Consider the following 26313-nt stretch of genomic DNA (forward strand, 5'->3'; position numbering starts at 1 on the left):
ACATTAAATCCCCAGGAGCCAGTCTCATTCCAAATTTCAAGTGCTCTTAATTCAGCTCAGCCGTGAATCAAGCCACACTGAATTTATGCCGCTTTAATTGCATGTGAAGGCTTCGCGCCGACGTTTAACGCCATTCAATGAATGTCTCTTCCACTCAGTGCTCCCCCTTCACCCCGACCAGCTTTGCTGCTGCTCGGCTCGGAGACCAGCCCCGGGCAGGGGCGGCTGCGGGCTGGGGGCTCTCCTGGCTGGCAGGGGGGGATTGGGGGAGGACAGGATGGGTGCAGGGAGGGGAGCAAAGCACCCTCAGCTGCATTTCCTAACAGCAGGACAGGCAGGAGCACAGGGTTCAAAACAAACCTCAAATACAGAGTGGGTGGGGAGCATTTCAAAATCCCCAACAACTGGGTGGGGAAGGAAGGAAAAAATCCATTAAGGGGCATCAGCTGCTCCAACGCTGAAGGCTCAGGACTGCCCTGTGCTGTGGATTGCGGAGGCTGGGGAGCATCCCAGGGAAGCACAGCCGGCGGCCTCTGCTCCGAGCCCCCTCCCTGCCTGCTGCTGGCTGGGATTTGGGGTTGGGGAGGCTCAGGCTCAGCCAGCATGATCCCCCTACCCTGATGCTTGCATGGGTGCAAGGGGAAATAACGCTGTTGCTTGTCCAGGTACGTGTGCAATGCTGGCCCAGACAGACTTAATGCCTTACCCTACCCTGGGAGGTGTGTGGGGGGTTGGTGGGACCCTGTTTTCTCCAAAATCAAGGAGGAAAGTCTGTATTCCACCTCCTCTCCCCCCCCGGATCATGGAGGTCCATGGGCCAGTGAACCCTGGCCAGGGTCTCCTCCAGCCCCAGGACCCCTCCAGTCCCTGCTTGCTCCATGCCAGGACCGTGGGCTGGGTGCCGACGAGCTGCGGCGGGGGGCATGGCGGCGGGCGGAGGTGCTGTGCCACCCCACGGGAGGCTGCAGGAATTGGGGTCAGCAGGACGTGAGGCAGCACGACGTGCCTGCGACGCCCCAGGCCTCTGCTCCCAGCACAACCCACAGGGGCCCCAGTGCCAGGGCTGGGCTGAGGCAGGACGGGCTTGTCCCCGTCCCTGTCATTGTGCTGCCCACAGCCGCCAAGGGAGAGGCGGGCAGCAGCGCCCCAACCCTGTCATTACCCAGGGCTGCGGGCCAGCCACGCCAGGTCAGGAACAAACCCGTCATTAGTGGGGACATCAGCCTGGGCCAACATTTACAGACAGAGAAATCAGCCCAGTGCTCACTGGCACTTCGCTGTCACCCTCCAGGAACACATGGGGACACGCGCACCAGGACAGGACAGGCTGCCCCCAGTTTGGGCTGCAGCCCCCAAGGCTGAACCTTGGCCGTGGCTGCCTTATGGCACAGCCCTTGGTGCCCTCCGAGACCCCATGGCTGCCACCACCTCCCCCTGCCACCGCTCCAACAGCACTCCCATCGCTCCCTGTGGGGACAGAGCCCAACAGCCTCACCTGGGGGGGCCCGAGACCCGCAGCAGCTCCAGCCGTGGGGGCAGTGGGGAGGGGGGGGGCCCCCCATGGCCACCCCTACATGGAGCGGGGCCACTCATACTGCCTGTTGCCTCCAGCTCCGCTGCTCCCGCCAGCATGGTGCCCATCCCCGTGGCATCCAGGCGCTGGAGGGAGGAAGGACTCTCTCTGCCTTGACTTTGCTAAAGGGGGAAATACTTTGGTAAAGGAGAGGAGAGCGTCTGGCTACCTGTGCTGCTACAGAGGGAGTGAGGGGGGGGGGGGGCCTGCCACAACTTCAAACCACCTGGGTCATGGCCTGGGCTTTATTTAACACACCCAGCGCTCGCTCTTGCCAGGTGATTTGTGTTACTCTGTTGTATTCACCCACGGAGGGGAGTTGCAGCGGGAGCCTCAGCTCCTGGCAGCTGGGGCTGGGGGCTGCAGCAGCACAGCACGGCCCTGGGCAGCACCCACAGCATTGGTGCTGCCAAAGGCCCTCAGAAAGCCTCTGCACCAGCAGGCTGCCAGGTGGCTTGTGCTAAGCAATGCCAGGAATTCGCAAATTTTACTTTTTTTTTTTTTTTTTTTTTTTTTTTTTTTTTTGCTTCCTTTTAATATTATTACGCGCTTCCCCGGCTGCATTACTCCACCAGAGTGAGGGACCCCACCGGTGGGTGTGATGGCTCCTCAGCCGCTCCGGCACAGCAGCACACCCCCCATCACCCTGCTCCGCTGCGGCCGGGCCCGCGCTGGAAAGCTGCGCACAGGGCGGGGGACAGGCCCAGCAAACACCAGGAGCCATCGCAGGTTATTTCCCTGCAGCAGCAGCCCTCGCTGCCAGCCCCTGTGGCGGGTGGTAACAAGCCGGGGTGCTGCATGTGGTGGCCCCAGGCCCTTGCCGAGGGCACTGGCCCCATCGGCCAGCGCAGGCAGCCCAGCACCCACCGAGCTGCTGCTCAAACCCTTGGCACTGTTTAGACTTTGGCGTGAACAGGGAGGGCTGGTCTGGCTGGGTCGCTGCTGCTGCTGCTGGTTTTCTCCCTGCTCAGCCCTTAAATAGGTGTTAAACCTTCCCTGGCTCGTTAAATCCTGCTGTGAATCAGCGACAAGGCTGGGCAGGGCTGAAGAAACCCCTGCTCCGATGCCCCCTGCACCAGCTCTGCTCCCCGGCTCGAGTCCTGCTTCCCCACAGCATCAACTGGGTGTTCAGGTTTGCACAGAAAAGCCCCTTCCCAAGCTTGCCCTGGCTGTTGACAACAGGTATAGATATATAGAGAGGTATATTTCTTTTTAACCTGGCAGGACTGGCTGAGCAATGCATTGCAGAGAGAGAAAAAAAAAAAAAAAAAAAGGAACGAAGAATCATTTTTAATCCCAGCAAAACAGCCTGAATCAAAACCCCAAAAGAGGACCCCAAAAAAAAAAAAATCAATATTTATAATTAGCCCCACTACTTAACAGTGACAACGATAATCAGAAATATTTTAGCATCAAGAAGGGCCAGCAGCACTGCAATGGCCCGATCGCTCCCTGCTGCCCACGGTAGCAGAGGGGACGCATCGCACAGCCCCGCTCAGAGCCCCGGAGGCATTCGCTGCGCGGGGCAACGTCCCGTGAGGCTGCGCCAGCCCCGGCTCCGGGCTGGGGGACGGTGCGGACCAGCCTGGCTTTGGGTTTTAAATGTATTTCTCTGCACTCGTGTTGGTGACGCCAGTGCTGCAGCCCCCGGTCGCACTAAGCCGGCAGTGAGCAGCGGTGATTGAAATCCCCGTTACTGCCAGACAGCAATTCCGACACCAACACAGCACTGCCGTAACGGCTCCTCGCTGGCTGTGGGGTGTGCTGGGCCTGACCCCAGGCAGCCCTCAAAGAGGGGTCAGCAGAGAACCGCTGGAAGCCACCCAAGGCAGTGGCCAGCACCCGGCTGCCACCGCCCTTCAGAGCTGTGTCGGTGTCCCAGTGTGGGAAAACAACGGCTGCGCGGAGGGGGAGCGGCAGGCTCGGCCCCACAGTGCCGTGCTGCTCGCTGGGGTTTTGCAGCCCCCGGTTCCATGGCTGTCCCTCACCAGGGCTCAGCGAGGTGTTGGAGCCCCACACCCCCGGGACGTGGCTGGCCTCCACGGGGCTGCAGGAGAGCTGCCACGGCGGAGCTACGGGACCTACACAGAGCGGGTGGTGGAGCTGGGCTTCGGAGGTGGTCATGACCACACTGACCTGACCGAGGGATAGTCCTGCTCCGAGCGAAGGCTGGGTTAGAGCCCTCCAAAGAGCCCCTCTGAGCAGCGTGTCAAGGAGGCAACACTCTGCCCCCCGTACAAGCACACACTGATCCAAAGGCAAACGGTGCGGGCTGAGCGCCAAGATGGATGATACAGAAGCAAACAAAAGATCCCAGACAGAGCAGGTCATCGCCAGGCACGGACACAGGCAGGTCAGAGCTGCGGGAACAACCGCTTCCCTTTGTGCAGCACAGCCCAACAAGGACAGTCCCACACCCCTCGGTCCTTCCCACACCCCAAATAATCCTGCAGACGGACCGAGAACACTCATAAGGTACCACAGTTGGAGGCAACATAAGATGAGACTCTACCTCATTCCCTCTAAGGTACCTACCTCTTTTTCCAGCAGTGCCCCACGCAGAAGAAGACACACCCCCAAACCCACACACGTTAACAATGAAGCTGGTGGCACACATCCCGTGGTGGGATCTCATTTAGTCCAGCAGTTTATTCAACAGTGCATTTACATTGGTGCCATCAAAACTCACTCTGTTGCCCTGAATTATCTCTAACAGAACTCGATCTACAGCCACTTTCATCTCAATTCCTGAATGATGGTATTTACAGAGCCAAGGAGCTCCTTGAAGTAGCCGTCTTTGTCGCCTTCCCTCTGCTCCTCCGCCGCCAGCTCCTCGTACTCGCTGCGCAGGAGGCTGAGGGTGGTGCTGAGGGCCTGGTCCCCCCGGTAGCGCTCCTTGCAGAAGGCCATCAGCACACTGACCGTCTTGAGGACCTTCTCCCGAGTGTCGTGCTCCGGCACGGCCAGCAGGTTGGAAACGACCACGCACCAGTCCTGCTCCACCACCGCCGGGACCAGCTTGACTTGCCGGTACTGCTGGATTTTCTCTTCCATGTGATCTCCGTGCTGTGAGTCCTCAAGCAGCATCTGTGGGAAGTGGTGGAACATGGATTAATATCCCTATCAGGGAGCAACCGCTCCCAGGAGGTGACACATCGGGGGAGAGTAGGATGCACGCCCCATAACACCTGCCTTGGAAGGTGACTTGCAATGGAAACCCAAGACGAGGTTGTGTCCTGGTTCCCTGTTGCCCATGCATGAAGGTGGCCACAGGGGCTGGTTGCCCACCCTGAAAAACTTGGTGACTGGAAGGTTCAGTATCACACAGCCCTGAAAGGGGACTCGAGGGGAAGGAAGTTCAGCAGAAGAGCTGTAAAGTCTCTGGGTCTGCTGCTTTGGGCTGCTGGACAGGTTCCTTCAGCACCTAACGAACATCACCGCTTGCCTTCGTGCTGCTCTCCAGAAGAGATGGAGATCTTGGTCTCCTTCAGCCACGGCCAGACCTTCCCCTCCCAGCCTGGTCCAGAAAATCCCAAATACTGAAATTCTGCTGAGAGCAGAAAGGTGCCCACGGGAAAGAGGGCAGGCAGGGCTGCCGGCTGAAGGGGAATCTCCTGCCACCACCCCGACACCTCCCAAAGCTGGGTGGTGGAGTGGCTCCGCTCCCCAACGGTGCACTCCTCCCGGCTTGGCTGGTGGCCCCCTGTGATAATTACCATGTCCGTGCTTCACTAATTAGTTCTGAGTAGGCTGCTCGCCTCGGACTGCTGAAGGCAGGCGAGGGCTTCTGCGAGGTTGGTGAGCAGAAATGCAGCCCTGGGGAAGGGAGAACGTGCCCAGAAGCTGCTATGAGAAGCGATGGGACAACCCCGTCCCCAGGGCCCGCTTGGGTCCCCAAGGGCACCCGTAACATTTTCGCTGACCTGTCCATCAGCTGGGCCAGGGACTCCCCTGGGCGCTGCTGCGGGGAGCTCGGTCGTGCCGTTTTATTCCACTGATTTATAGGACATGGCGGGGACCAGGAGGGACATCGCCGAGGAGACCTCCCCTCTCCTGGTCCCCCGAGAGGGCTGCCTGCTAAACCCCCGCTGGCCACGCAGGATCTGGGGTGAAAAGGGAAGAAAGTGGCAGAAAAAGCTGCTCAGAGCCCCGGTGATTTGTGCTGCAGCGCGGAGACCGGCCGATGGTCGCCTACAACTTTCAAACCAACGTCTTGGACTGTCCCCAGCCCACCCCACATCTGTCACCCCCGCGCCCCGCCGGGCACCGAGGGCTCTCCCATCTCCTCCACGGAGGGGCTGCGATCGATGCACGGCGTTCCCAGCCTGAAGGGCAGCGAAAAGAGGTGTGATGAGGAGCGGCTGAGGGACCTGGGGGGGTTTAGCCTGGAGAAAAGGAGGCTGAGGGGAGACCTTATTGCAGTCTACAACTGCCTGAAAGGAAGGTGTAGTGGGGTGGGGGTTGGCCTCTTCTTCCAAGTAACAAGTGACAGGATGAGAGGAAACGGCCTGAAGTTGTGCCAGGGGAGGTTTAGATTGGAGATCAGGGAAAATGTCTTCATGAAAGGGTTGTCAAGCAGAGGAACAGGCTGCCCAGGGCAGTGGTGGAGTCCCCATCTCTGGAGGGATTTAAAAGCCGTGTAGATGTGGTGCTGAGGGACATGGGTTAGTGGTGGCCTTGGCAGTGCTGGGGTAACGGTTGGAGTTGGTGATCTTAAAGGTCCTTTCCAACCAAAACAAATAAAAACAACCAACCAACCTACCAAAAAAAAAAAAACACCTCATAGTTTTAGCACAAACCCAAGAACCTGGTGGGCCTGCAGACTGGCCCCGGCCCCAGCAGAGCTGGGAACAGACGGGGCTGCCGGAGGGGCGGCCGTAAACCGCGCAGCAGGAGTGTGTGGGACCGCTGGGGTCCGGAGCCCCTGTCTGCTCCCCCTCGGCGCGCGCAGGCAGGGAGGGTCGCTGCGCGGCAGAGCCAGCGCCTCGTAAAATCCCAGCCTGGCTAAAATAATTTGCACCTTTACAAAAGTGTCTCGGAAAACAACTGTTTTAAAACGCAGACGTGGCTCTGCAGTGCCTGAAACCCAAGTGTTACAGCAGAACAACCTGCAGGGCAGACGGGCTACAAACGGAGCGAGAACGGAGTTAATTTCCATCCTCTGGAGGAAGAGGAACGCACAGACTGAGCAGCGAGTGGTGGTGAGGATGCCTGACAGCCCCTTCAGCTTGGAGAGGGGGTGAAGGTGGGGAGAGCCCGGCCAGGTCATCCTCTCCCTCCCGGCTCCTCACCTTCTCCACGATGAGGTCGTAGAGGAGCGTCACCACGCGGACGTGGAGGGTCTCCATCCCCTTCTGCCTGAAGAGGCTCCTGAGGACCTGGAGGCCGCCCAGCTTGAGGAACTGCTGCTGGGCATATGGGAAGTGTCTCAGCATGGAGGACAGCGCGAAGAGAGCCTGGTGGGGAGAGAGGTCCATCAGCATGGTGGCCACAGCTGCCACCTCTCTTTGTGGCATCCCGTGGGGTCAAGAGAAATGCTCCAAGACATCTGTGTGGAGCTCTGCAGCATAAGCACTCAAACCTCTCCTCCGAGAGCCCCCTTTTCTCCTGACCCCAACCCTCCCCGGCGCTGCTAGGCTGCCCAAACTTGGGTGACTTCCACCCAAACTCCAACCTGGACTGTCACCATGTTCACTAGAACAACAACCCAGAGGGACCTGTGGCCAGCACCTGAACGGACCCAACGCCATCACTTCTCCTCACAGCTCACACCCACCGCTCCCCGGTACAGAGCCCGGCTATGGGCTAAGGACGGGACAAAGCGGGGTCCAGCGCCACTCCGCAGAGCCCGACCCCCTCACGATGATTTGGAACACTTGCACCCAACGTGGCTGAGGACAAGACCAGGCTGTTTCCCAGGACATGGCCCCAAAACAGGGTCTGTCGTGGTGCAGCATCACACAGCGCCAGCGAGACACCAGCACGCCTGCACTCGCCTCCGAGGCCCCGAGTGGCATGGCGTGAGTCACCATCTCTGGATGTGTTTAAGAAAAGACAGGACATGGCACTTAGTGCCATGGTCTAGTTGACAGGGTGGTGTAGGGGCAGCGGTTGGACTCGATGATCCCTGAGGTCTCTTCCAACCTGGCTGATTCTGTGATTCTGTGTGATTCTGTGTTAGCCCCAAGGAGGCAATTAGGGGCCAACCGCTGAGTTTTACACCGGTCTGCTGCTGACGACCGCCGTTCGCAGAGGGGACGGGCTGGGGCCGCCTGGGGCAGGGCTGCTGCCGAGCGGGGAGCGGGGTGCTCAGCCGGGTGCCTGCCAGCGAGCCCAGACGGCTCCTCCGCACGCCCAGGTGGAGCACACGGCCCCCGCTCCCCACGGACACATCTGGGCTGACAGCTGTGGCTTCCCCAGTCCCAGTGGTGTCTATTTTCCAGTTGCCACCAGTGAATGGGAGGATGTTTCCTTCTCCTTTTTTAATCCTAGGCCAAAGGATGGGGGAGGGAAGAAATGCACTTGTGGCCTCGCTGCCGTGCATCGGGGCGGAAAACCCACCCGAGCGGGAGCCGTGGGCTGCTGCCCCACTCTGGGACACCGACCTGTCCTTGGGATCCCGGCCTGGAGAGAGACAGGAGACCATACACAGCATGGGAACTGGAATTAAAAGCCTCTGTCTTCCTAGAAAAGGGGGTTCAGCCCTTGGAGGCTCCCCTAAGGCTGTGTGTACATGCAGACAACACTGAGCTCACCCCCCTCGCTCTGCTCCAGGAGCTGCCAGCGGCAAGTGTTCAGGCTCGCTGGAAAGAAGCGTCCCACACCCACCACCCAGGGGTTCAAGCGATGCTGGTGAGGGCCTCTGCATGTCCAGCCGTCCCTTCCCACCCCAAACCAAGCTCCGGACCGAGCCACAGGCACTCCCAGGAGGAATTTCTGAGCACAGAGCATCCCATGGTGCAGCTCTCCAGCCGGGACCTCCTCCCACCCGTGGCCAAAACCAAAGGGGCTCCCCAGCCTCTCCCGTGTCCTTCCCCTGCTGGAGGACTCTTACCATGGGTTCCCCAGCCTCTCCCGTGTCCTTCCCCTGCTGGAGGACTCTTACCATGGGTTCCCCAGCCTCTCCCGTGTCCTTCCCCCGCTGGAGGACCCTTGCCATGGACTAAAGGGGAAGGTGTTTGTGGGAGCTCGTTCAAACACTGCAGCACGTCGCTGTTTGTGCAACAGCAAGTGCATTAAAGATGAGTGGAAGGGCTGGTGGTCCCCTCGCCCCGATGAACCCCCTCTCGCAGGAGGTCACCGTGTTAAATGGCGAGGCTGAGTTTTTGGGAGCAGACAGATAATTTTACAGGCCATATACAGAGGCGGCATCCCACGGTAAAGCGAGGGCAATGAGATCTCACGCTCCAGGGAGCGCGGCAAGGAGGGAGGGAGGGAGGGAGGGAGGGGGCGAGGAAGCCCCCACCCCGACCGACAGCGCTGCACATTTGGCTGGGGGCTCCCGGCGCTTGCTCTGAAGCCGCCGCCAAAGGCAGGACACGGGGCCGGCTCCGGCAATTAGCTCCTTCCAGACGTCAGCTCCCATGTTCGTTAGCCTCTGATCGCTGCGCCTGCCACGGGGACCCCCGCCGCTCCTCCCCGAGGAGCCGCAGCACCGGGCCCTGTGCCCCGCGGGGCTGGTGGAGCTGCCGTGCGAGCTGGTGCTGGCACTGGGGGGGAGACCTGGGGGCCAGGGCTGCGGGGGTGCGCCAGCACCCTGGGGTGCACCGGAGCCCTCCCAACACGGGGAGCAGCGCAGTGTCCTGCGCTCTCACGATGTCCCGAGGAGCACTTACATCGAGTTCAACACGAAAATGGTTTTACCCAGAGGTGCATCCCCGCTTGCTCACCTTCTTCTTGACAGGTAGGGGTTGTTCCGTAGCCAGAATAACCAGGAGCTTCTGCAGCGCGCCCCCCTCGATCGCTTCGATCTGCACTTTGGGGTTACTGCGGGGAGAAAGCAGAAGGCAGGTCAGCAACGGGGCGGGGTACGGCAGGGTGGGACAGAGCCCGGGTCCCTCTGGGGCAGCACCCCGCAGTGGACATGAACGAGGGTCAATCCAGCCTGATCCCAGAGCAAACCTCCCAGTGGGTCAGTTATGGAGAAGCTGTGAAGTTCCTCAGGCCACCCCAGACATAGCATGTGAGCAATGCAACCCGAAGCGATGGCAACAGGGCTGGGGAAGGGCACACCGGGCCATCCGCGCCACGTGCCCACTCCATCTTCCCCTGGCAAGGAGCCCTCCCCTGGGCTTCCCTCGCAGCTATTAATCCTCTCACTCTGCACCGCATCTATTCCTTAACAGCCTTTTATTTCGGCTCTCACCTTCCCCCTCTCTCCCGCTCCTCGCTCGCTGTGAACATGCTGATCTATTTAAACGCTCCCCTGCCGCAGCGCCGGCCTCCAGCTCACCCGGAGGAAGGTCCTGCTTGTCCCCAAAGCCTCTGAATCACACATTACACCTGCTCTCACCACCCACGCAGCTCTTGCTTCAAGTTCTCCAAGGACTATAAATGGCTAAACCCACCCTTCTGTTGGCAAGAACCAGGATAAAATTTCAGGTGTGGGTGTGCGCAGCCGCCCCAGGCACAGGCGGACGGGGACAAGCCGTGCCCACCATCCACGCTGCCCCCGGACACCACGCAGGTGCTTCACAAACCCACTTCTACTCCATCTCTGAAGGCGGCAGAGAGGTCAGGTGCTCCAGGCTCCCACTTTGGCAGGGCTTTCCCCGTCGGAGCACAACGTACCAGCTGTCTGTACCCCTGATCCCACGTACTGGCTGTCTGTATCCCTGATCCCAGGTCTCTCACGCTCCAAGGAAGAGCTCCAGCACTTCAGCCTTTGCTCAACTCTGAAGCAGCAATCGCGCTGCAGCCAGACAAAGGTCGTGAAGAACCAAACCAGAAGACAAATGGACTTGGGCAGGGAGCAGCTTTGAATTTGGAGCAGCTTTGAATTTGAAGCAGCCTCTTCTCCCAGGCAACTAGCGATAGGACAAGAGGAAACAGCCTCAAGCTTCACCAGGGGAGGGTCAGGTTGGACATTAGGAAGCATTTCTTCTCAGAAAGGGTCATTAGACATTGGAAGGGGCTGCCCAGGGAGGTGGTGGAGTCACCATCTCTGGAGGGGTTTAAGAAAAGACTGGACATGGCACTTAGTGCCGTGGTCTAGTTGCCATGGTGGTGTCAGGGCAATGGTTGGACTCGATGATCCCAGAGGGCTCTTCCAACCTGATTGATTCTGTGATTCTGTGAATTAAACCCATCGCTCCCAGAAACACAGCAGAACACTACGCTCATCTACATCAGCCAAGGTGCCGGGCAATCGCTCCAACCCTCCCTGCTCCACCCAGGCTTTGCTTCTCGCACCGTTAGGAGTTATCTGTGGCTCAGAGGCGGCAGATCTGGTGTGTGGGTTCCCGACTGCAATTACCTCAAGGCAGGGAAAGGGGGGTTGCTCAAAGCCACCTTTGATTTCTCCTTCCTCACCCGCTTGCTGCGGCAGGCACCCAGGCAGTGCCATGGGGCACGCAACCCTTCTGAGGAGGGGGACACCTGCAACCTGCCCGGACAGGGCAGGAAGGAGAAAGAACAGACCCAGGGGCTTCAGGATCCTCCTGCAGAAGAGATTTTAGCAGCGTGGTCCACACATGTGCCCACAGACCCCGTGTGCTGGCACTGCGGCAGCCCCAGCATCCCTGGGAGCAAACCAGCTCCTGGTGGTGCCTGGGTCCAGGTGGGACCTTACACACGTACCAAGATGTGTTCATCCCCCATCCTCACCATGTCAACAGGCACATCTCTGATAGCCTGGCCTGGCATGGGCTCTGATTTTGGAAAGTCAGGAGTCAACGTAGGCCAACAGCATCAGCCCCAAAACCTTCAGCTGCCCCCAAGCAACCCCTGGACGCAAGGCAATTTCCCCTCAGATGACAACCACTGCTCTCACCTCCAGCCATACCTGCAGTCACACAGACAGCCCCCCTCCAGCATGGGGACAGCACAGGGAAGGTGCTGCAGCCCCGCAGCATCACGGCACCCTGTCCAGCCTCAGCAGCTTCTCCCAGGGCAAAGACGGGAAGAGTATAATGGTGGGATGGAGCACAAACAGCTCCCAGAGCACCCAGGGGTTGAAGGACCATCTAACACTCCAGCAGGCAGAAAGGTGCTCAGTGTGACCCTCGCCTCAAAAGAGCCAGAGATAAGTACTGTCTGCCCGATAGAAGTGAATGAATCCTGCATCTCCTTTCAGTCCAGATGGATTTATAAGCCAGGCTTGTGATCAGACTCCTTTGGGAGTCCAGAGACACAACACCCAGAAGGCAGCAAGGAAAGGCAGCAGTGAGAAGCAATACAGGTACCAAAGTCGTTGAAGGTGCCCTCAGCAGCGAGCTGGGCACAGCCAGTGCTCGAGCTGGGACGGCTGAACACAGCCGTGCTCACCACAACAGCATGAAACCTTCTCTGCAGAGGCTGGGCAACACGAGCAGAGCCGCTGGGGCCGTGCCCAGAGCCCTGCACACCTCCAAAACCCCCCCAGCCGCTCCAGGAGATGCGCAGACAGCCCTCCTGCTGTGACAGCTCCGCTGCAAACCGGGCACGAGAGGGAAGAGGAGGGTTTTTCCAGCCCTGTCTTCCCAGTGATGACAGCTCTGGTCTTCACCTTTGTGTACGGTTGGGTTGTGCTTGTTTCTGCTTTGAGATTTTCTAGGAGAAGGCACGGCGCAGAGCTTCGGCTCTGCCTGGCACATCATCAGCCGTGCTGCCAGGCATGTTTTCAACGCCGGGGCTCCGTGATCAGTGTGAATGAGAGGCAAAGAAACCCCACCTGCATTTCCACACCCCAAGGAGAAGCTGGCAACTCTGACACTCAGAAAATACCACTTCTGATCTGAAAACCTGACCAAATTTCACATGGAAGTCAGTCTGGGCAAGGGAGACCAGAGTAAGAGCAGGACGAGTTTGCAGGCAGGCACTTTTCTCAGTATAACTGCACTGAAAGGAGACTCTTCTACGCTGGAGACCTCTTAGTACTGTTCAAGGAAAATGTTAAGTTCCAAGTTCTTTTGTCACATCTCTGTAAAATAAATAATAAAAACTCTTACAGCAAGAGATGCAACCGAAGAATTGGTATGCACTAAAGTGCTTGGTTGGTGACCTGGAGGATTTGATCTAATTAAAATCTCTGAACCATGGAGTTTTTTTCCAGGGAGCACCTCTAGAGGTTAGGAAGCCTTCCTGGGTGGTAGGCGTGCTGCTCACTTCTCTGTGGTTCTGTTGTTTAATGTCTCTACTATCAACAGTCCGGGCTTCACACTAACAAAAAAAAGCTCGTTTGAGGGTCTGGAAAACTCAGCACAGATCTGTACAAATTACACTGCCCAGCCCAGGGAAAAGCAGCCTGAACAAAATAAATACAATGAGAAAGACTGTGGAGTGCTCGCATGGGGAATTCAACCTGCGCTGATCTGCTAGTGGGTAAGAGGATGGTGGCACCAGCAAGGAAATCCGCTGAAATGAAACTCTGAGGTTGGGACAGAACGTACGACAACATCCCTTGATGCTACAGTGATGGCAGAGATCTGGGTGCGCTCAACTGACTAGATTAACCAGCCTCAAACCTGGGTGGGGAACAGTCACAAGGCTACGGGGAGTCGGCACAAGCGCCGTGCTCAGGTTCAAGCAGCTTCCCAAGAGGCTCCTGTGTGCTAAACGCAGCCCCAGTTCATCCTGGCAGGACCCACATTGCATCCCCTCACCACACTCTGAGGTTCTTGATGTGACCCTCACCACACGCCTGAGGTTCTTGTGCCTTCAAGCCATGTGCCCCATGTCCATCACATCCATCTCTCATTCTGTTCCTGGAGAGCAGAAAACAAGTCTGGGTACAGGCTCATCGTGATTGATCCATGCAAGAAACTGCCTGGGACAGGCTGGGGTTAACAGGCGTGCTGCTGGCGTTCACGCTGGCCAAGATGCGTTGAGCAGGGGTGAAGAGCTCAGGGAGACTGGCAGGAATCCCTACTGCCCGCAGGTGCTCACGCCATCATCTCTCAGAAGCTCCTGAGAAAGTTCTGTCCCTTGCAAGGTGGGCTTTGTTCTTTGGCAGAAGTTTCTGAACTTCTCGAGACATGGGCCATCCATCCCAGATCGTGAGAGGACCTCTGAACAGCTCTGGGCACGGGCCACCAGACCCTCTCGATACGGATCCTGGTGACAATACCCTCTTTCCCAGGCTTTAGTCTAAGGTCTACTCTCTGTCCTTTCAAATCCCAACCCAGGCTGATCCTCCACCCAACTCAAGATGTTCCTGCTGCCTGCAGACCGCCCTGCTTCTCCCCACCTCTCCCATGGACCTCCGCAGATGGCCTAACCCAGCAGTGACAGGGTTGCCACCCACACCATCACGAGCACACAGCAGCACTTAAGAGCCACCGTTCTGACCACAAGACAAAAAACATTCACGTTTCCCACTGCCGCCTCCTTCCGAAGCTCCCAGAGTTGTGACTCTGCCAAGCACAAATTTAATGTGCCAATTCATCAGCCCAGCACGTTTCTCTCTCGGTGGCTGGAGGAGGGTGACCGTGCCCTTCGGCGGAGAGGGGAACAAACAAAAGCAGGGGTGGGAAAGCCAACAGAAAACCTCCACCTGAGCCTGCCTGCTGCAGCTCGCAACGGCAGAAGGAAACACTCCATTTTCTGCCAGTTTATATTTCACTGCGTTGGAGTTACAACTTCCCACGAGGGGCCAGAAATTATTACAGTCAAGGCTTGTTTGCCAGAACCCTGCAAGGCTCAACAGCGCGCGGAGAGGGGAGCAGAAGTAATAAAAACAAGGGCTGAAGCACTGTGATCAGCGCTATCGGAATAAAATGGAAATGAAGTTGCCGCAGAGCCCCAGTGACCGGTGGCAGGTCCTGCCTTGGGCAGGTGGCGAAGACAGAGATGGGACCCAGCATCTTCCACAAGCTGCCAGGTCAGGACGTTTCACAGAATCATGGAATGGTTTGGGCTGGAAGGGACCTTAAAGACCATCTAGTTCCAACCCCCTGCCATGGGCAGGGACACCTTCCACCAGACCAGGTTGCTCCAAGCCCCATCCAGCCTGGCCTTGAACACTGCCAGGGAGGGGGCAGCCACAGCTTCTCTGGGCAACCTGGGCCAGGGTCTCACCACCCTCACAGCAAACAATTTCCTCCTAAGATCTCATCTCAGTCTCCCCTCTTTCAGTTTAAAACCGTTCCCCCTCGTCCCATCACTCCATGTCCTTGTAAAAAGTCCCTCTCCAGCTTTCCTGTAGCCCCTTCAGGCACTGGAAGGTGCTAGAAGGTCTTCCCAGAGCCTTCTCTTCTCCAGGCTGAACAGCCCCAACTCTCTCAGCCTGTCTCCAGAGCAGAGGTGCTCCAGCCCTCTGAGCATCTTCGTGGCCTCCTCTGGACTCGCTCCAACAGCTCTGTGTCCTTCTTCTGTTGGGGCCCCAGAGCTGGACGCAGCACTGCAGGGGAAGTCTCAGGAGAGCGGAGCAGAGGGGCAGAATCCCCTCCCTCACCCTGCTGGCCACGCTACTGGGGATGCAGCCCAGGACACGGTTGGCTTTGTGGGCTGCAAGCGCACGTTGCCGCCTTGTGTTGAGCTTCTCCCTTGTTGTTTGCTCCCTTCTTTTTTAATTCCATTAAAGCTCTTTGTTGAAGAGACCTTAATGACGGGGATGACCAGCCAGAGGACCCACCAGCATGATGGAGGCTTCCTGGAGAAGATGTGGTCTCACAAGCTACATGCTGTAGCCTGTAATCCCCCACAGGCTGCAATTCCCCCGCACCTTGCCGTTGGGCTGTAAGGGACCTGCCCGTGGGACGGCTGCCAGGTCCCCCTGGCCATCGTTTTGGTCATGCTAAGGAGCATCACTGGCACGGGGACGCAGCTCTTGCTCCTGAAAATCCAGTATGGGCTTCTCTGCCATTTTCACCAGCAAACTCATCGTATGGAAGCAGCTCCCGTTTTGCTGAGGAAGGGAATTTTTAAGAGTACTATCTGTTAATAGATGCCCTTACCCTGTTCCTCCTGGGATGACCCCAAGCACACATGCACAAATTTTGGAGAGGCTTTTCAAAGTTTTTCCAGACCGCACATGCGAGGGGTGTGGGAAGACTGAAAAGCAGCAACACAGCCCTGGGGCAACAGCGGCTCTTGAGTTAGACGAAACTTGCAATACGGCAGCAAAATTAGATTTAAATTAAAAAAAAAAAGGAACGCCAAGCGGTGTGGAGGGACCCGGGGACTCAGAAGCACAGAGCAGGGCAGGCAGCAAACGCCCTTGTCTCTACTGCTCCGGCAAGGACACACAGAATATTTATTTCTCAGCCTGCTTGTTGTACAAACCGCACGAGACCCTAGAAAAAAAAAGGGTCACCTCCTTACTCTGAGTATCCTGCTGAAGGCAGGCAGAGAAGGACCATAAGGAGGTGAGGATGGGGAGTGCAACGGAGGGGCTGCTCCTGCCTGGGTGCTGAGCACAGCGCTTCTCCTGCCCCCGCCGGAGCACATCCCGCTGCGGCGGTGGCCCCACACTTGCTCTTGTGGCCAGAGGCTGCTGAGCTACACCAGCAGCCTCCCCAGGGAGCGGGGAGGTAAGTCTGGAGAGCTCGTGCTTTGATGAAAGCCTGGCGTGACGGTGGAAAGGCATGATAATCACCGGGCTAGACAGGACTTAATGGGTCTCTTCTCTCATCAGAACCAGCGGTCTGCGATGCCGCGTGGGAAATCAAAGCCGGGGATCAAAGTCTGCAAGTCTGTGAAACAGCCTAAAAAATTTAGTATAGTCTATTTAGCTTGGGCTATAACCTGAGGATCAGAAACAGGCGGCAAGGCAGCACGGCTTACCTTGCCCTCCCCCTCCCTCCGTCCCCCTCCCCAGTTTTCACTCCAAAATCCGTTAACGAAGCAAGCGAGAGCGCACCAACACTTTGCTGACAGAAGAGTGAAGTGGCTCGGGCCCAAATTGTGCCTACGATGGCTTTACACCTCCAAGCCTGGCCTGACTCCTCGTGCCTCTCAAACCGTCACACCTGGGTAAGAATTTGAAAGGCAATGGAAAAGGTCATTTCTGTGAGCCCTGGAAAGCAAAAGCAATGCGAGCAGGGTCACACGTGAAAAGGCCAACAACTTCTTCAGAGGCCTCTGTATTTGGAGGGTTTCTGACAGCTCTTGTAAGTCTATTCACGTTAAAATTACCTGACAAATAATAGATAAGAGAGATCAAACTGATCATTACGATGTCAACGTTGAAAGGTTTGCCTGGAACTCAATAATTCCAGCCCGAGCTATAGCTGTAAATCTGAGACTCTGAATAAGGGCAGAAAAAAAGAGGCAGGATGATCAGCAGCTCGTTAATACTTTCATGATTGAATTTTAGATTGCAGGTTTAAGAAAAAAAAAAAGCATTAAAATAGTCCAAGGAAGAAGTGACACATGGGGGGAGCACCCTTTCCGATTGCATTCAAAGTGCTGGCCATGGCATGAACTGTCCCCATTGGAAATGATGATGGAGAGGCTCCATCTCCTTCCAAACTTGGTTCTTAAGAGGAGGGTAACTGAGACAACTCAACGTGAACAATTCTGCACCCCCCTCGTCCTCTGAAACAACCCCCCCTGGCTCTGCTGTTGGATGCCAGCGAACGATGCTTAAGTGCAGGGTTGGTGAAGCTCTTACACAGAGGCTTTCCATTATTGCAGAGTCCCGTGCTATCGAGAAGGCCGGCTGCACACACAATATGAGATGCTCAAGGTAATAATAAAATAATCCCAACCCCAACAAGGCTGCCTGGGACTATGCGGAGTTAGACGGAGGAGGGATGAAGCACAGACACCCCCAAAGCCCCCACCGAGGTCTGCGTGCAGCAGAACCGGCCTAGAAAGCCTCTTCTCTGAGCATCGGCTCAAACTGAGTTTATCACAAAGACCTTCAGAGCTACGACTTCAGGAGATTAAAAACCACCCAGAAAAACGGAGCCCTAAGTAGTTTTGCCGATCAAAATACAGCCAAGAAGAAAGCGAGGGTGAGGGGGGAAAACCTGACAAAAGGAAAACTAGGTTTCAATAGGCAACACAATACAACAATTTCATCTGAAAGACGTGAAGCATAAAAGATACGTTAGATGTTCAAAAGCACGGAATATAGGAGAGAGGGAAAAAAAACCCTGAGAAGATGAAAATCTCCACTTCAATGCAACGCTGCCTCCTCACTTTGTACCGAGTCAGGCGCTCACCGCAGCAGCGGGGGGAGCAGCAGTGTCCCCGCGAGAGCAACGCGCCTCAACGTGACATAACGGGTTACAGGGATGCGAGTGTGGTTTTTAACGAGCAATTAGGTTATTGAGTATTTGTTGCTAAGAGGAGAACAGAACTGCAGAGAAGACGTTGGAGCTGAGTACGTGAGTCTGTGATTTGGATGGGCTAATGTGAGACTTAAACGGAGGGAGCGTGAGTCACCCCAGAGACACAGAAACAGCGTGGAAGACGGTCTGGGAAAAGCTCAGGGGACCTCGCCTTGCCGTCGACCACGTATCTGCGTCCCAGGCACCAGCAAGAGATAGCTGAGCTTCTCATGAGCCCTGCAAGGTCCCTGCTGAAAGCCAGCAGGGCTATAACATCCCGTTACGGCCAAGCCCCGAGCTCCCTGGGGACACAGTGACATCAGGTTTAACCAGCAAAAACTCTGCTCTCAGATACACGATGTGAGTGGGAATTACCCAGCGTGAGCATCTGGCCCTTTGCAGTCATGATTTTGAGCTTGAAGCGCAGAGCGGAGCTACTTAGAATCATGGAATCAATTTGGTTGGGAAGGACCTTTAAGATCATCAAGTCCAACCGTTAACCCAGCACTGCCAAGGCCACCACTAACCCATGTCCCTCAGCACCACATCTACACGGCTTTTAAATCCCTCCAGGGATGGGGACTCCACCACTGCCCTGGGCAGCCTGTTCCAGTGCTTGACAGCCCTTTAGGTGAAGACATTGTCCCTGATCTCCAATCTAAACCTCCCCTGGTGCAACTTGAGGCCGTTTCCTCTCGTCCTGTCACTTCTCATGGTGTGGCCAAGGTCGAGAGCCATCAGGAGCCCCGCGGGGAGGAGACCTGGCTCACCTGAGCCCAGACAGGGCAAGGCTAAGGCAGCTAATATTTTGGAACAGGAAAAAAAAATCAGATGAGCTGCAGTGCTGTAATGTAACATAACAGATGGATAATTAGATTTACACAAAGAGCCATGAAAGTAAGGAATTAAATAAAAGTACAGAATAGCGAATGTGCCACAGGAAGACACCTTGCAGGGGTGCAGAAAGCCCCCGCAGCCAGGACCCAGCACCCCAGCCGCGGGGGACTGGGCGGCGGAGCTGGGGCTCTCGTTCAGGTCAACCAAAACAAGGAGCTGCCCAAAGCACAATGGCTCCGGAGAGGAGCGATGTGAGCGGAGGGGCTGAGTCAAGCTGCAGCAAAACCCCTCCCCTTCCTCACCTCTCCGCAGAGCAGAGTAGAAGAGTGATCACCAGCTCTGGACAATAATCTTGGGTGCCATAACAAAATCAACCACGCCAGACTGCTCTGCTGAACGCGCACAAACACCACACCAACGGGCAGTATTTATATCCGTAGGAAAAAAGGTACTGTGAAAACGGGCTGGAGATCGCACGCAGGGACAAAGCGAGCGCAGGCAGGAACCCCACTGACCCGAGGACACCCCCAGAGCTCCTCGGCTTTGCAGCTCTGAGCTTTATTTTGGTGCCAGCATGTACCCCCCAGCTACAAAAACGTCACTGCTGATGGCTGGGTGACTCGCTGCTCTGCTTTGGGGGGGTTGTGCACCTGAAGCTCCCACCAACGCCAGGGCAAGCGGAGGGGTGCAGCTCTCAAGAGCCCCAGATACCAGCTCAGCTTCCACCAGGTTAATCAAAGACCCACAAACCATTTTATGACTAAAAAGCAAAGGTGTTTGGATTCTCGGGGCTATTGCCATCACCTTGTCAGCACGGAGCTGGAGGAGCCAGCAGAGGAAAGGGTATGAAAGAGCCTCGTCAAGGCTGGCCCATCTTCTCCCTTCTCCTGATGGTGAGGGATGGGCCTGGGCAGTCCACGCTGGAGGGTCTGTCAACCCGCTGTGATTTAAGGGCTGGGACTGGGCGACTGCCCCAGCCGCAACGACCAAGGGAACTGCGTGAGCTCTCTTCCAGCGCACCGCGTTGAGTGACTGATCTTTCCAGGTAGGTATGAGCAAGTGCTCCATGGAGCATGGAGAAGGCCACCACAGGAACTCCCCGCAGCGCTCAATCACCCAAACCGATGCTTTACTTGAGGCATAAATCAACCTTAAGGCTACATGTGCCATGCTTACAAAACACTCCCTGTGCGCTTCTGAAAACCTGTTATTTTACCGTGGGTCAAACGCGTGTCGGTGCCTAAGGATGGGGTTCGTTTCATCAGAAGCTGCGTTAATAAAAAGCGAGCGATGCTGTACGAGCGCAAGCAGAACTCATTTATTTCCACGCCATCTTAGCCATTGCCCACAAAAATTGCCTTGATTTCTTTTCAAAAACCACACCACAGCAAGGAACAAGAACAATAATGCAGGATTAATACCATGACCTTGAGATCATCCAGTGGTTTTCACCACAGAGACTTCAAAGCCCCCCCTGGTTTACGGACGGATAAACCGAAGGGCTCCCAGAGCAGTGGCAGCCGCACCGGGGTGCAAGCGTGAGCGCTGGGCACCTGCCTCCCCGCTCCTCCCCTTCTCCACGCTCCTTTTCTCTGCACGCCTCCAGCCTCCTGGTTCCAACACTGAACTGGCCAAGGATGGTGGCAAACGCAGGAACACCCAAGGTCCTACCCAGCTCTTGGCTGCTGCTGCAGGACCCCCGAACGAGCCCCTTCTGCGACGGTAACTCGCAGCGGGGCAGCTTTGCACCCATGCATCCAGGTCTGCCATGTCACGCTGAGCACAATTCAAGGCATGCAAAGTTACTCAAATATTCCGACAAAACCTATTCACACGCCTTAGGTAACACAAAAACACTGCAAAAAGCTGTCTGAAAGCGCCGCGAGAAGAAAGCCCTAGTGCTAACCGCCGGGCTCCTGACACTTCAGCTTGTATTCTCCAGCGGCAGCGAGCGCCTAACGCAGCCCACTAATGATCTTGAGATGTTAAAAGGTGGCCTGAGGCTAAGACCTTCGATTGTTATTCGCTTTATTTGTTTGCTTGCTCACTTGAGCTGATTTTTCTTTAAGAAAAGTCATAATAATAATTAAAAAAAATATATGCAAGCCACTGCCTGGCGTGTCCCTGTTGGGAACGCCAGCTGAGCGCAGGCTCTCTCCAGTTCTTCCACGAGACACAAAGCGAAGTGTGAGAACAGGCGCTTCGCTCCTCTCCCTTCCAGCAGCATCTCCGCGATGCTCTGTCCTATTTTAACCCTGCCATCTGTTCCGCAGCTCTCTGCCTTCCTCCCGTCACCAAGGAAGGTAGCGTGTTACATCAAGCAAATCTTTCGAGCATCTCCCACCCGTTCTGCTTACGGACGCGCCCCAGAGCACCCCCGGGCACCACGATGGAAGATATTGCTCTGAAACACCCGCTCTGCTCATCGCTTACGAGCCTGATCTCAATCCACCGCGCTCTCCAGGGCAGGGAAGATGCTGGATCACAGGGAGCATCACACCCACTGCAGTGTCATGTTTTAAACTCCGTCTGCTCCCAGTCCCGCCGGGGTTAACAGTGCTATTAGAATCATTTTACACCAGAAAAGTAGGTTTGTTTCACTGAGTCATGATTCAAAAACGAGACTTTGCTCCATTTACAAAAGCAAATCACCGCCTCGCAAATGCCAAGCACAGATCTGAGCTCCAAAAGCCAAGCCTGGGGAACGCTTCCAGCCGGACACAGAATGGAAGAGCTGCACCTGCAAAAGCTGGGAAACCTTTTTTTTATTTATCTGATTTCATAAACAGAAAGCATGAACCTGTGGAACACCAGCTCCTGGAGAAACCCAACGACCTCATTCTACATCAAGCGACTTAATCAGGCATTAATAGCGGGGGGGAGCGACAGGAGGGGTGCCGCCACGGGACCAGGGCCGGCGATGCTGCCACGCAACCCACGGACAATTTGAGCCGGTTCCTGGGTGGGGAGCCCTCGAGGAAAACTTGGGAGCCACAGAAAACACCAGCACTTCTTTCTGCTTTCTGATTCATCGCTACCCAAACACCCACATGCCACAGCAGAGGAGTGGAACTGCCACATTTAGGATGACATTTAAAAATCAAGGTTGTGCTGCTGACGGTCATCAAAAATCCAACAGCATTTTTCAGAAGCAAGTGGGTACTCGCGTCGGTGTCCCTGCCAACTATCAGCACAGCAGTGATTTTTCTAGCAGCTTCAGTTAAACGATAAAGGAAAATCGCACCCACCTATAATTACTGCTATTACTGTTGTTGTTGTTGTTTAAACATTCACTCTATACCTTTATATTTTCTAAATACAAAATAAGATGGAAACATTTCCCCAAACCTTCCTAAGTGTCAGATTCATCTCGCTTAACTTCAGACACCTAAAATGAAGACATCTAGCTCAGACAAGCTGCCTGGGCTCCCTCGGTAACACGTTGCAACCTGTGCTCTGCACATCCCTGGAGACAGGCCCAAGCACTGTTTCTGTTGCCACGGGACTTGCCCAGGCTAATCCAGCAAGGCAAGCCTAGGTCCAAGGCTTTGGATTTGCTCTAAAGGTGGCTGCATCTACTTTGAAAAGCGTCTGAGGAATTCATGGTCATCAGCAGCAAGGAGAAATGATGATTTGCCCCAGGGCAGATGGAGCTGTCTTTGATTCTTGTCTTACGATGGGATGATTTGCCTTTTGGAGGCAGCTCTCTCCTCTGGTTGGAGATGGAGCCTGGATAGTTAGCTCAGGTGGACAGTCCTGAAGGAAGCCTGAAGGTAGGTGATGTGGATCCCATCTTCAGCGAGAGGTTGAAGGAAACACCTACGAATGCCTGAATCAAGCTCTCAAGGAGTTAAAACGACCAAGCTAGCTAAAAAACCATGTTACTAATGCAATGAATTCATGTGCGTATATAAGAAACAAAGCCGTGGCAGGTACCACAGCTAAACTGGATGCTCGGAAAGGGCTGGGGCGAGGAGAGCAAGCATGCTCAGAAGGGAAGGGTTTGCAAAAAAGATGCAGTGGAGTAAGATAATTATGCAAGGAGAGGGGAATTTCAGCAGCGTGTCCTACATCACTGACGGGTGGAGAGAACAGATACCTCGACAAAGAAAGCCGACATGCCAATTAAGTTTTAATGACCCTAAAGGCAAAGAGAAAAAGACCTTGTCTGCTACGGTGGAGGAGGGAGCCAACAGACACACTTAGCCTGGCAATGAAATCACAGAATCACAGACTGGTTTGGGTTGGAAAGGACCTTAAAGACCATCCAGTTCCAACCCCCTGCCACGGGCAGGGACACCTTCCACTAGAACAGGTTGCTCCAAGCCCCATCCAACCTGGCCTTGAACACTGCCAGGGAGGGGGCAGCCACAGCTTCTCTGGGCAACCTGGGCCAGGGTCTCACCACCCTCACAGCAAAGAATTTCTTCCTAACATCTCATCTCAATCTCCCCTCTTTCAGTTTAAACCCGTTCCCCCTCATCCTATCCCTCCATGCCCTTGTAAAAAGCTCCTCTCCTGCTTTCCTGTAGCCCCTTCAGGTACTGGAAGGTGCTAGAAGGTCTCCCCGGAGCCTTCTCTTCTCCAGGCTGAACAGCCCCAGCTCTCTCAGCCTGTCTCCAGAGCAGAGGGGCTCCAGCCCTCTGAGCATCTTCGTGGCCTCCTCTGGGCTCACTCCAACAGCTCCATGTCCCTCTTATGTTGGGGGCCCCAGAGCTGGACACAGCACTGCAGGGGGGGTCTCAGGAGAGCGGAGCACAGGGGCAGAATCCCCTCCCTCGCCCTGCTGGCCACGCTGCTGGGGATGTAGCCCAGGACACGGTTGGCTTTGTGGGCTGCGAGCGCACATTGCCAGCTCGTGGTGATCTTCTCGTCAACCATCACCCCCAATTCCTTCTCCTCAGGGCTGCTCTCCATCCATTCTTCGCCCAGCCTGTGTTTGTGCTTGGGATTGCCCCGACCCACGTGCAGGACCTTGCACTTGGCTTTGTTGAACTTCATGCAGTTCGCACAGGCTCTCAAGCCTGTCAAGGCCCCTCTGGATGCCATCCCTTCCCTCCAGCGTGGCGACCACACCACACGGCTTGGTGTTGTCGGCAAACTTGCTGAGGGCGTACTCAATCCCACTGTCCGTGTCACCATGGTTGGGAAAAGCCAGACAGATCTTGAGATGAACTGTCTCTGTAATGGAGAGCAGTGATACAGGCACCAGAGGTAGGTTCTGCAAGGCAGGACATAAGGGCTTAATCACCAAGGCAGAAGAAAACTCTGAGAGCTGAGAGTGGTTGCGGAAGATGAGATGCCTGGATTCAGAAACAGCTTGAATGTGAAGGGTGAAGGAGGAAGCGGGGTTCAATTTATTCAACGCTCTGGAACTGTGGAAAGACATACGCTACGCAAATGTTAGTTGTGATGATCACTTCCCACTGCTAGACTTCGTTAAGAGAGGACGGGAAGGTGACACAACCAGAAGTTCACACATGTGCTGCGAAGGCGCAGGAGGAGAGAAGACTTGCCAGTAACTGCCGGGATGCAAAACCCCAGTCAATTGCAGCCTAGTAAACAAATCTGGGTCCGCGTTCCCATCTGCCTTGTACCGAGGAGCGAGGGAAGTCACAGCCCAACGGGTCTGCTGAGGGCACGGTGCACGCCGCCGGGTGGTCTGCCTGTCCTGGGGCTGATGGGGTGCTCTGTCTGCCTTCGGAAGCTGTAGGAGCTTAAGGAAATCACTTCAGAAACCAATGGTCCTAAACTGATGCTTCCTGCCCAGGCGGACGTTCGTGAACCCACGTGGGAGCACCCTGCGCTGAGCTGGTGTAGAGCATCTCCTTGCCAACTTCCACCAGCTCTGCACACAGAAGTCAGCCTGATTTCGGGCCGTTTACACAAAGGAGGTTGCCATGGCCTCCAGCTGAGTACACAAACCATACGAGATGAGAAGCTGCCTGCTCTGTGCTAATGACTAACGACACGAGTGCATCGTCCTCCATCCCCTGGAGTGTCAAACGCTGGCCTCCTTCCCAAGCAGAGCTGCTACTACCTCCCACAGACAATATCCACTACTGATTTGTGACGATCACATCAGCATCCACAAACGTCCTGCCTTCTTCTGTCCTTACTACTCACGTCCTTCCCTTTCTGCTCCTCCCAGCAGTGAGGACACCAGCTTGCCACCAGTCCCAGGAGGATCAGTCCAGCTCTTCATCCTCCCCCACCGTATGGGCTGGCTCTTTGCCTTAGCCCAGAGCTGATGGTATCGAGTGGTACCAGCACAGCAAAGTGAGACATTCCCCAGCCTGGGCAACACAGAGTCCAGGTCAACAGGTATCGTGGCTGATGTGATCTGTCTGAGCAGCTGTCTGGAAATCATCACCCCGTAGAGAACCAGTCAACCCACTGACCTCCTCCTTCCCACTCTTCTTCTGCCTATTGTGCAAAAGCCAGAAAAAATTCTCAGTTTGATCTCAATTGATCAATTTGAAACTCAGTGATGGACATCATCTATTCTTCTCCCCCAGGAGGGCTCACTGGACAGTAAGAGTCAGAGAGAAACCAATTATCACGTTGGGAAATAGGACTTGGACAGGCTTTGTTTAAGTCCATCTTGCAGAACCATTATCTTTAGTTCAAATTCTCCACCTTTTGTGTGCGTTCTCTGTAAATTCCCCCAGTGCAGCACGAATCTTCTCGCATGCCTGCCATGGGATGAGTCTGGGCAAGCTCCCCATCCTCAAATGCTCATCCATGTTTATGTCCTTCACGCTGCGCTGTGACAGCACGTGTCACATAATGCCTCGGACAATCTGGGTCCACATATTTATGGCAATGAACCTTCATGTTTGACGGCACAAATCCGGGGACCTACAGCTGACTGTGGACTCATTACTTGCACTTGGAATGTAGGCCACAAAGCTACTTTAGCTCTGCTTTTGCTTGTAAATCAGAGGCTTACATATGTAATTGGCCTAAACCGTAAGAGCAAACAACAGCAGCGGCAGCACGGTGCCAGCAATTATTCATGCCTATAATAAATGCCTGTAAAACTGAAAGCCAGACTTTAAAAATCTGGCTCCTGACTGCACAGAAGGAAAAAACAAAAACTCATTTGCAGGGCTTGGCCATTGGAGTTTTTGATTTTGGGGGAGAGGTTGAGGAGGGTAAGGAATTTTTTTTTTTCTTTTTTTCATTCTGTAAAAACACCGCCCATGCCCACGTTTAGGTCAGGGATTATTTTGGCTACATTTCGGCATTTTGGAATAACCCCAGTGACAGGCACGGAGGACGAATCTGCGTATTGATAGAGTAGGTCTTTGGGAACAGGCAGAGCTGACCCTCATCCCGCGGCGTGCGGGAAACGGAGTAAATAATTTACAGGCAGCCCTTGTCCCCTGCCCCTGCTGAGCCAGCAGCAAGCCTGCAGCTGAGCTGTCCTCCCTGGAGATGACATACAACCACCGGCCCTACCAGCTCCGGGCAGACGAGAGCAGA

The 26313-nt window shown here is 55.5% G+C and overlaps 1 protein-coding gene across 2 annotated transcripts in view; it reads right to left on the bottom strand.

Annotated features, from left to right (window-relative positions):
• Positions 1-4179: 4179 nt before the first annotated feature.
• SIL1 (SIL1 nucleotide exchange factor) overlaps positions 4180-26313 on the bottom strand; it is a 107664-nt gene continuing 85530 nt past the window's right edge. For both annotated transcript variants that reach the window (XM_068417240.1, XM_068417239.1), the window contains exons 9-11: positions 9463-9559; positions 6865-7029; positions 4180-4660 (exon numbers count right to left, since the gene is read on the bottom strand). In XM_068417240.1, coding sequence (XP_068273341.1) covers positions 4310-4660; positions 6865-7029; positions 9463-9559 — 613 coding nt within the window. In that variant the 3' untranslated portion in view covers positions 4180-4309. The remainder of the gene's footprint in view (positions 4661-6864; positions 7030-9462; positions 9560-26313) is intronic.

Source organism: Nyctibius grandis, chromosome 22 (genome assembly GCF_013368605.1).
Source record: "Nyctibius grandis isolate bNycGra1 chromosome 22, bNycGra1.pri, whole genome shotgun sequence".
Classification (NCBI taxonomy): Eukaryota; Metazoa; Chordata; class Aves; order Nyctibiiformes; family Nyctibiidae; genus Nyctibius; species Nyctibius grandis.